The sequence below is a fragment of the Python bivittatus genome, unplaced genomic scaffold (assembly GCF_059951505.1).
Source record: "Python bivittatus isolate LINGU-HERP-01145 unplaced genomic scaffold, Pbiv_v1 ctg000610_np1212, whole genome shotgun sequence".
NCBI lineage: Eukaryota > Metazoa > Chordata > Lepidosauria > Squamata > Pythonidae > Python > Python bivittatus.
Window position 1 is genome coordinate 3,903,114 of NW_028277088.1, and position 9,951 is coordinate 3,913,064.

At 46.4% G+C, this 9,951-nt stretch overlaps 1 protein-coding gene across 2 annotated transcripts; it reads left to right on the top strand.

Moving 5' to 3' along the window:
• The first annotated feature begins 243 nt into the window (after window positions 1–243).
• On the top strand, window positions 244–7,689 carry LOC107326422 (uncharacterized). 2 transcript variants are annotated; one of them, XR_015797787.1, is made up of 3 exons: window positions 244–646; window positions 2,438–6,240; window positions 7,297–7,689. XR_015797787.1 is itself a non-coding variant. In XM_088150385.1 (2 exons), the coding sequence occupies exon 2, from the start codon at window positions 2,656–2,658 to the stop codon at window positions 4,525–4,527; it is 1,872 nt and encodes a 623-aa protein (XP_088006511.1). In that variant the 5' UTR covers window positions 244–646; window positions 2,438–2,655; the 3' UTR covers window positions 4,528–7,689. The 2 variants fall into 2 exon arrangements, 1 of the variants encoding a protein (XP_088006511.1); XM_088150385.1 differs by having other exon boundaries at window positions 2,438–7,689.
• The last annotated feature ends 2,262 nt before the right edge of the window (window positions 7,690–9,951 follow it).

Here is a 9,951-nt window from a genome sequence, read left to right on the forward strand (position 1 = left end):
GACTTGATGCCCCCTAGAGATACCCCTGCCCGGAAGGGTTGCCAGGCGTCCGGCAAAAGGAGGACAGGCCCTCCCTTGTGTCCTTCCGTCTTCTGTCCGGCAGGCGTAGCCTTCAAATCAAACACTGTCCGGCTTTTCGAGTGTCTTTTTTTTTTTTTAATTGGACTATTTTTACAACGGTACGCACTCTGATTTTCTGTGTTTGTCTGCGTATCTGTCTGCGCAAATTGCGTACTTCTGCTTCGTGACCTTGTGAATTGGCGCAGGAGCGGGGTGGGGAGGCGGGCGCGCGGCCGCCGGAGCAGGGGGCTTCTCCGCCGAAGCCTCGCCAGACGCTCGCCGCTGCGGCTCGCCCAGCCCGGTGGGCGAGCGCCCGCGACGCCTCTGCGGGTCCCCGCTCGGCGAGGGCCTGTGCCCGCCTCTTCGGGGCCCTGGGGTGGGGCTCGGGCTCCCCCCCCCAACGCACCCCGGAAGCACGCTGGCGGAGCGGAGCGGAGGGCCGGGCGGCGGCCGGGCGGCCAGCGGGGCTGAGGAGCGCCTAAGCTCGCCGCCGAGCTGGAGGTGGCCGGCGGGCCGGAGCCAGGCGCCGCCGCGGGAGCCGCACCGCGCCTCCAGGCACCGCCGCTGCTTCCCTGGCACGCTGCAGGTTGGTGGTTCTCGGGCGCTGGATCCTCCGGAAGGAAGGAAGGAAGGAAGGAAAAGCAAGAGGAAGGGAGGGAGGAGTGAAAGTGACAGGAAGGAAGGAAGGAAGGAAGGAAGGAAGGAAGGAAGGAAGGAAGGAAGGAAGGAAGGAAGGAAGGAAAAGTGAGAGGAAGAGAGGGAGGGAAAGAGGAAGGAAGGGAAGGAAGGAAGGAAGGAAAAGTGAGAGGAAGAGAGGGAGGGAAAGAGGAGGGAAGGGAAGGGAAGGAAGGGAAGGAAGGAAGGAAGGAAGGAAGGAAGGAAGGAAGGAAGGAAGGAAGGAAGGAAGGAAGGAAGGAAGGAAGGAAGGAAAAGTGAGAGGAAGAGAGGGAGGGAAAGAGGAAGGAAGGGAATGGAGGAAGGAAGGAAGGAGTGAAGGTGAGAGGAAGGGAGGGAGTGAGGGGAAGGGAGGAAGGGCAAGCGGAAGGAAGGTAAGAAGGAAAGGAGGAAGAAAGGAAGGAAACACAGGAGGGAGGGAGGAGATGGAGGAGATGGAGAAGAAGAAAGGAGGGAGGAAGGGAAGGGAGGAAAGAGGGAGTGAAGGTGAGAGGAAGGGAGGGAGTGAGGGGAAGGGAGGAAGGGCAAGAGGAAGGAAGGTAAGGAGGAAGGGAGGAAGAAAGGAAGGAAATGCAAGAGAGAGGGAGGGAGGAGGAAGGAAGGAGAGGGAGAGAGGGAGGGAGGGAGGAGATGGAGGAGATGGAAAAGAAGGAAAGGAGGGAGGAAGGGAAGGGTGAGAAGAAGGAAAGGAAGAAGAAAGGAAGGAAAAGCAAGAAAGGAAGGAGTGAAAGTGAGAGGAAGGAAGGGAGTGAGCAAAAGGAGGGAGGGGAAGGGAGGGAGGGTGAGAGAGAGGGAGGAAGGAGGAAGTGAAAGTGAGAGGGAGGGAGGAAGGGTGAGAAGGAGGGAGGGAGGGAAGGAAGGAGGGGAGGGAGGAGAGAGAAAGGGAGGAAACAGTTTGAAGGGTCCTTGGGTGATCCTGGTAACTGATGCTTCTGGTGTATTTCACAGCCCGGACCTCCAAGCTCAGCCCCCGCCTCCCCTCCCCACCCCCGCTGATTCTGCTCCCTCTCCCCTTGCAGGAGTCAAGACAGTCCTTTGGCTCCAGTCGCTGCTGAAGGTCTGAGCAGGGCTGCCCCCCAGAACTGTTCTGTGGCAACAGTTGCATAATTATAAACAAAATGGAGGGTGCACCTTCCCCCCTCCCCCAGTACTAATAAGGGAATTGCAGCCTCCGAACAAGGTCAGACCCCCAGGCGTCTGGTAACCCTAAGCCCAGGGCGGCCCTAATAAGGGGGTTGCAACATAGTAACCAGCTGAGGAACCCCAACGTTCCATCTGCAATCAGGGACACGCCCCCCATTGTCTCAACATTCCGCCTCCTTAACAAGGGGCTTCCCCCCTCTGTTGCCCTCCTGAAGGGGCTGTTTTGCCTAAGCATAGAGATAACCCCAGATACACCCACAAAGACCTGCCCAGTTTCCCCAAAAATGGCCAGCCAATCAGATCCCTGGGATGTCCCACCTTGTAGACCTCAACTTGTATAAAATCTTTGCTTTCCCATTGTTCGGGGTCCCTCTTTGTTGTAAAAGCTTAGCCCCTATCCTGGTGTCCTCCATCCAGCAGGCACAGCCTTAAAATCGAATATTGTCTAGCTTTTTGAGTGTCTTGTTTTTCTTTCTGGACTGTTTTCACAACTTTCAAACTTCTATGTATCGTGACCTTGTAAACTGTCTGCTTCTTCCTTTCTCTCGTCCGTCAACAGACTCAGCAGCCTGGATTTACGTTACTTCATTTATTTCCTGATTCCAGTCACGGTCTTCAATCCAGCCCCTTCAAATCTACAATTTCTGGAGATCTCATGACTCGTCCTGCGTCTCTCGGGTGAAATTTGAAAAGCGCGTCGTCGATTCTATATTGCCGCTAGCCGTTTTCCTTTCTGTTAATAATAATTAGTATTTTTATACTGCCCTTTGAGTAAAAATGACTTCAGTTAAGAGAAAATGTAAATTTTCAGACAGTATGAAGAGTAAGTACCCCTGTTTCGTTCAAGGACGCAATGAAAACGAAGCAAAGTGTTTGGTTTGTGACAGCTACCTGTCCATTGCTAATAAGGGGTCTGCCGATTTGAGGCGTCACGTTGACACGGAGAAGCACATGGTGAGGGGTTCAGCTTCATCAAGCAAAATAGCATCATTTTTTCAGCCGAAACACTCAGCTGTATTTAAAAAAGTCCTCGCTGCCGAAGCAACGTTAGCATTTCATAGAGTTACGCATCTTCCATCCTACGAATCACTGGAGTGCGCCACTAGTTGGACGTGCGCGTTGTTGGGTGACGCAGAAACAGCAAAAGATAGACCATGCGCTAGAACCAAAATGGAGGCCATTATAAACCATGTCATTGCACCCCATACCATTTCCGAACTCCTAAAGGATTTAAGGGACATGACGTGCTTCGGAATTTCAACGGATGCCAGCAACCACGGAGCCCAGAAGATTTTCCCACTCGTCCTCCAGTACTTCGACTGGAAAGCCGGTGGAATCCAGACGAAAGTTCTCGAGCTCGACACGATCTCGCATGAAACGCCTGCAACGATATCACAGTACCTCTGGCAAACATTGGCGGGATATGAACTGTCCTCAAAATGTGTTGCATTCGCGGGGGACACTGTGAACGTGAACTTTGGAGGGGTCAGTAGGAAAGATGGTAAAAACGTGTTTTCATGCTTGAAGGAAAATCTTAACCAGCCTATCGTTGCTGTCGGGTGCCCGGTTCGTGTCCTCCACAACTGCATTCAACACGGTGCTGATTTGTTGAAAGTCGATGTGGAGGCCGTCGTCTTGAAGATCTTCAATTACTTTTCTGTATATACGGTTCGGACCGAGAGTTTGAAAGACTTTTGCGAATATATAGACATTAACTATCATGAATTATTATCTCACACTAAAACGAGATGGCTTAGTCTGTTTCCAGCCATAGAGGCATTGTTGGAGGTCTTCCCAGCCCTGCAGGACTATTTTCGGTCTGTAACCCAGCCACCAGTGACGATCCAGAATTTTTTCGAGAACGACTTTGCAGACGTTTATGTTTGGTTTCTGCACTCGTTGATGTCTGTCTTCCAGGGTAAAATTGCAGTGATGGAAAGGGAAGCATTGTCAGTCATAGAGGTGGTGAATCTCCTCCAGTCAACGGTTGAAGTTCTGAAAGGCAGATTGAGTGAGACGTTTATGTCTCTGAAAGTTAGAGAACTTGTGAAAAAACTGCACGATCAAGGTCTGGAGAAAGAGTGTGAATATTTCACCGCAGAGATTAAGTTGGTGTATGAAGAGTGCATTAAGTATTTGGAAAGGTGGTTAAAACCTTTAGATGAATTTCACTGTTTTTCCTGGATGTGTTTGGACGCAAGGAAGAACATCTCATTTGACGAGCTGTTACCGTGCATCCTGTATCTGAAGGAAATGGGTATTACTGTGGATGACGTCCAATTATTCGACCAGTACTGCCGTCTTAAAATATTTGTAAAGGAGCAGCAAGACCCCTTCTTTGAAGATCCCTTGCATGTACAGTGGTGCTCTTACTTCAGAAGCTGCAAAAATGCAAGTTGTTTCTCAGAGTTGCTCAAAATTTGTGAATTTTTCTTCTGCGTTCCTGGACACAACGCTAATGTCGAGAGGGTATTCTCTCTGATAAATGCACAATGGACAAAGGAAAGAAACCAGCTATCCATGGGTTCTGTTAAAGGAAATGTTCTGACCAAATACAACATGAAAAATGTTACCTGCGAGGAGTTCTACGCATATGTTCTTGGAAATGAAGATTTGTTGGACAAGGTTGGGTCTTTTGAAAAATATTAAGTTCCATGCGTATGTTCTTGAATAGAAAGATTTGTTGGACAAGGTTGGATCTTTTGAAAAATATTAAGTTCCATGCGAATGTTCTTGAATAGAAAGCTTGTTGGACAAGGTTGGATCTTTTGAAAAATATTAATTTCCATGCGTATGTTCTTGAATAGAAAGATTTGTTGGACAAGGTTGGATCTTCTGAAAAATATTAATTTCCATATTTATATTCTTGAAGAGCAAGATTTGCTGGACAAAGTTGGATCTTCTGACAAATATTAATTTCCATGCATATGTTCTTGAAAAGAAAGATTTGTTGGAAAAATATTGCGAGTGAAAACCAGTCTTTCTGATGCTAGAAAAAGTAATTGCATATACATGTAGATCTTATGTAGATCTAAGTTCATTATTTTGCAGTTTTTCACTGTAATTTTTGTCACAGACGCCAAAAAAGTTTGTGTGTTCTCCTTTTCTCCCCCTTTGTCCTCCTTGACTGTTCAGATATCTGGTCACCCTATTGCCAGGGGACTCTCTTTTGGCAAGACAGAGTTTAAAAAAAAAAAGTTTGCTCATTTTATTTTTAATCCAGTATTTTAGACAACAAAATGTTTTCCAAAGCAAGCAGGGGTCTTCAGATTCATCTCAGCTTTCATTTTAAGATAGGTTTAGTCAGATTCCTTAATGGGTAATCTATAGAGGTATATCACTTGATCTATCAATTATAGATTTATATGTAGAATTGTGTAGAATTCCTTATTAGGGTCATTGACCAACAATAGAAACCAATAAAGCACATAAGGTAGACAGTAGAGCAGTAAGACGACTTTTATTTGTATATTTGGGTCTTTCAGTCAGTCTTGACTCCTGGCCCAAAGTCACCTATAAGGTAAGATTAGCAGATGACACATATTCTGACATTAACTCATTATTAGCCTTTGCTGAATTTTACAAACTATAAGGCTAAAGTTTGCAATGTTTAGGTATTGAGTAAGCTGTGCCTACATTAACAGTGATTCAGAGGATTGGCTTTGGACCATGCTTAAGGACAAACAACATCTCTCTCCACTATTCCTTACATCAGACCTCTTTTTCAGCCCTCTATGTCAGCCTGAAAGGAAAAAAAGAAAAGATGTGTCTGCTGTAAGAGTCACATGACTTGGTCCATTAAAGCAGCCGTAGCTTTTTTCAGGTTCATATAGAAGACTGTGTCCACCGTTCCCAATAAAAGCTGGCTGTTTGGAAGGATAGCAGAGGTGCTATGCTTATGGCTACGTGAGGTGCAAAGCCCTTGCTCTGAATCGTTTTCAATAGCTCTAATATTAACCTGTGTCTCCATTCCTTCCCATTCCTTCCTATTTCTCCTAACATTGATTAATATCTAAATCTGTGTCCTGGGATGCATTTTCTCAAAATCTGGCATTAGACACAGCCTCCTTCAAATCAAGCTGGGTGCCTAGAAGCTTCATGGACATGTCCATGGAGTCCTCCTAGCATCCAGAAAGAAGTAGCTGGCCCTGCTTTCTTCCCAACTGTTTTTTGGCTTCTCCGGCTGGCCCTCATTCCTGGGATCTCCTTGTGGTCTCCCATCCAAGTTCTAACCAAGCCAAATCTGGCCTACCTTCTGATCCCAGACAAGATCAGCGATGTGCTGCCAGCTGCTCAGATGTCCTTAAACGTAATTTGCTTTTGGTGCCAGCTCCAGAGATACATCCAGGAGTTACAGAGCAGGTAAGTTTTCACTGGATTTCTCCAGGACATACTTTTTTCCAAGCTTCCTGTGTTGGGAGCATTTTGAGTTAGACGTGTTCAATATCTTCACAGTCAGTTTGATCCAAAGCCCATCTATCACTTCCTTTAAGTTCCAATTATTATTATTATTTGTCCTTTTTGAGACCATAAAAATACTTTTTAACCACACTCAGAGCAGCACTGAGTGTGTCTTTGGCTGGCCTTCCAGGGGTGGAGGTTTTCATAGGATGAGTCAGGAAAAAGAGGTAAATGACCCCAAACCACTAACCAAATAAATCAATAAATCCCCAGCCTGGCTGGGGAATTCTGGGAGTTGAAGTCCACTCATCTTAAGCTGCCTGAGGTTGAGAAACACTGAACTACATAGCAAAAGCTTGCACCCTCTGATTTCTCATGGAGGAGAGGAAGGAGGGCAAGAGAGGGCAGAGCACAGCGACATGGAGAACAAATCCGTGTCTCACAGCAAGAACATTGCCGAAATAATCTGAACGTTTGTCAGATTTAACGTTAAACTGTCTTAAATGTGCTAGATTCCATGCAAGATACTGAAAGCAAAGAATATTTGCCAGATGCAAAGTTGCATCTCAAGGCCTTCCTTGAAGAAAAGATCTCAGCTGGATGGCGATATAGGTTTGCCTGCCCACTGAACTTCCTTATTTCTAATCTGGGCAGTTTCCTGATGGATTTCAATTCCCAGAATTCTCAGCCATCACCAGGCTGGCTGGGGAATTCTGGAAGTTGAAGGCCCCATATGTGGAAGTTGCTCAGGTTGTGAAATTCTCCCTAGAGTATCCATGCTTTGTGAAATAAAGAGGCCCTTTTTAGAGAGAGGATTAAGATGGGGACAAACATCCCGCCTTGAGAAAATGGGGAAGGAAGATGGGTTTTGTGTTCCTTCCTCCTCTGTACCCCATTCCCTCTTCCCCTCCTGTCCCTAAGGATCCCCCAACTCACCAGTACCGGAGCAACATTTTCATAAGCCCAAGAAGCAACAGGAATTTATTGATAGCATTTCTGTTTTACTTTTTAATCCAGCCAACAACTGGAATTCTCCAGGCAGATCACAAAATGATTTAGACCACTGAAAAACAAACCTTGTGAAGCCCTAACAAGGAAGCAGATGGCTAAATAGCACAGAGAAGATTGGAGAATAAAGATATTTAAAAGCCACAGGAGCAGGATAATGACTATCAAAATGAATTATAAAGATGGTTGGGAGAAGAGTTTTCCCTTGTCTCGTAAAATGCCAACACACGTGCAGATGTTGAGCAGAGCACGCTGCAGAACTCACAGCTGAGAAGAGCCTTTTCTCTGTAACCACCCATTCAACCGGAGCTGGCAGGGACACCCAGAGAATTGCCCGAAAGGGTGACTTCAGTTTTTTGAAAACTAAAAAATAAACTTGAGCTTGACTCTTCAAAAATAGCATTGTCTTGTGCCAGAATGTTTTTGCTTGTCTGCAGCTGTGGGATCCCCTGGTGGTCTCCCCTCCAAATCTAGGATTTTATTCATTCAGCACTTCAATCTAACCAGATCTGACAGTAAGCGTTCATCACTGCATTTTTTTAGATTCAGCCGAGGTTGGCTAGGTGCTATCACCAAGCAATGTGCAAAAGGGCATTATTTCCTTCTGGAATGTCTGGGGTCCCCCCCCCCAATGGAAAGTACATGCTAGGGGCAATTCTGCTTCTAGAAATGAATCTTCCAAAACAGGAAGTGGTTCCTGGTGGGCTTTATTTTATTTATTTGTTTGTTCAATTTATATGGCCAGCCACTTGCCCACTCACTAAGGAACCTTTTAGGATTTTAATGTATTCAATGTGCCAGCCATAGAAGTATTGACTGGATTATACTACAGTGTTTTTATATGCTGCTTTGTCTTCCTAACCATTTCTGGAATTCATAGAGAGCAGCCAGACCAAGTTCCATTGAAATTAATTACTGGAATTAATGATTATAACTACATGCCTCAATAATTCCAGAGATAGCTTGCCCGAATCACTTAATTAACCGAGCACAATAGAAAACTGAAGCAGTTTTTCATGAAAACGGCTGATCTGGAGGAAAGCAACAGCTTCTTGAATAGTTTCAAAATACCAATGCCAGTTGCTTTGATCGAATTCAATTTGCTCTCCGCAGCTGGAGTGCCTTTTCAAATGGCAAAAAAAGTGGGGAGGGGGAGTTACGCTCCTTATTAACTTTAAAGAGGACACTACATTTTAAGCTCAAATGAGAAACCCTGAACATTTTTTGTGGGTTGGGGGGCGGGGGAGAGACAATTTCCCAGGGAACCCCGGCATGCTCCAAGAATGGGTCATGAAAAGAGTGATCCATTCGTTTCATTTAGCATCGTGAAATCACAGAGCATAAGAACATGAGCATAAAAAGAAAGCAGACACCTGAGATCATCTCATCCAATGTGTCTCAGCCTTAGCAACTTTAAGATGTGTGGCCTTCGACTCCCAGAATTCCCCAGCCAGCATGGGTGGACTTCAACTCCCAGAATCCCCCAGCCAGCATGAGTGGACTTCAACTCCCAGAATCCCCCAGCCAGCATGAGTGGACTTCAACTCCCAGAATTCCCCAGCCAGCATGCTGGCTGGGGAATTCTGGGAGTTCAAGTCCACGCATCTTAAAGCTGCCAAGGTTGAGAAACATTGCTCTAATCCAACCCCCTGCCCAGTACGAAACCAATGCTCCGCAGTTGACGGCCCCCAACTTCTGTTCAAGCCCCCCCAGCCAGGAAGAGTTCCTAATTTCTCAATTTGTAGAAAACATATGAATTGATCCCACCAATAAGGATCCTGTTGACTAGATACAGACATAAATCAGCAGGATATTCAGCAGTAAAAGTTGGCTGGCATGAGACGACATCGCCCCTCCAGGCTGGCCAATCAGCAACCACAGACCTCTGCGTCCTTAACCAGAGTCTGTCCACGCGTTCAGTGCCAACTACCTTTTGATATCCCCCAGAAGACACTGACAAAACATCACGCTTGTAATGTTTGTGAGCATTCCGTAACCTCCTTGCAAAGAAGGAACAATAAAGGTCTCGCCCCGTGTCCAAGGGGAGATCTACAGCAAAGAAAAAAACCAGCTTTTCATTCACCACGTGCATGTTAGATGAGCAGAAAGAATTCATCCGTGTCGGGTTTTCCAGCAAAAAACATTTACATCAGACATACATTTTATACGTGAAGATGAAGGGGTTTTTTCACAGTGTTAAATATCGGGTGCGCAGCATCAACGCCATATCCAGTTTAATGCAAGAAAAAAATAATAATTCAGCTAGCTTTTTAAGCAGCCCTGAAGTCTTGCAGGGGGGCGGGGGGGGGGTCCAAAAGAAGTCAAAATAGCGATTGTGACCATGTGATTGAAGCCCCACCCCCTTTTTTACATGCATCGCTGATTGGCCAGGCAGGAGAGCTGACACATGTCCCTGATTGGCCAGCCTGAACGCCCAACTTTATATATGTGCTGCATGTTAAAAAGCAGCAGGACTTCGATCATAGTCCCGGTCACCATCTTGACTTTTTTGACCCTGCAGTGGCCCCTGTTTGGCAGCAAGACTCATCTATTTCCTTGTAATAGCTGAGGTGAGGCAGACTTATGCAAGGCAACACGCATCAAAGTTGGTTGCACGGCTGGCGGTTCGCTCTCCGTTACGTCCTGGCTTGAACTTGGCTGAGT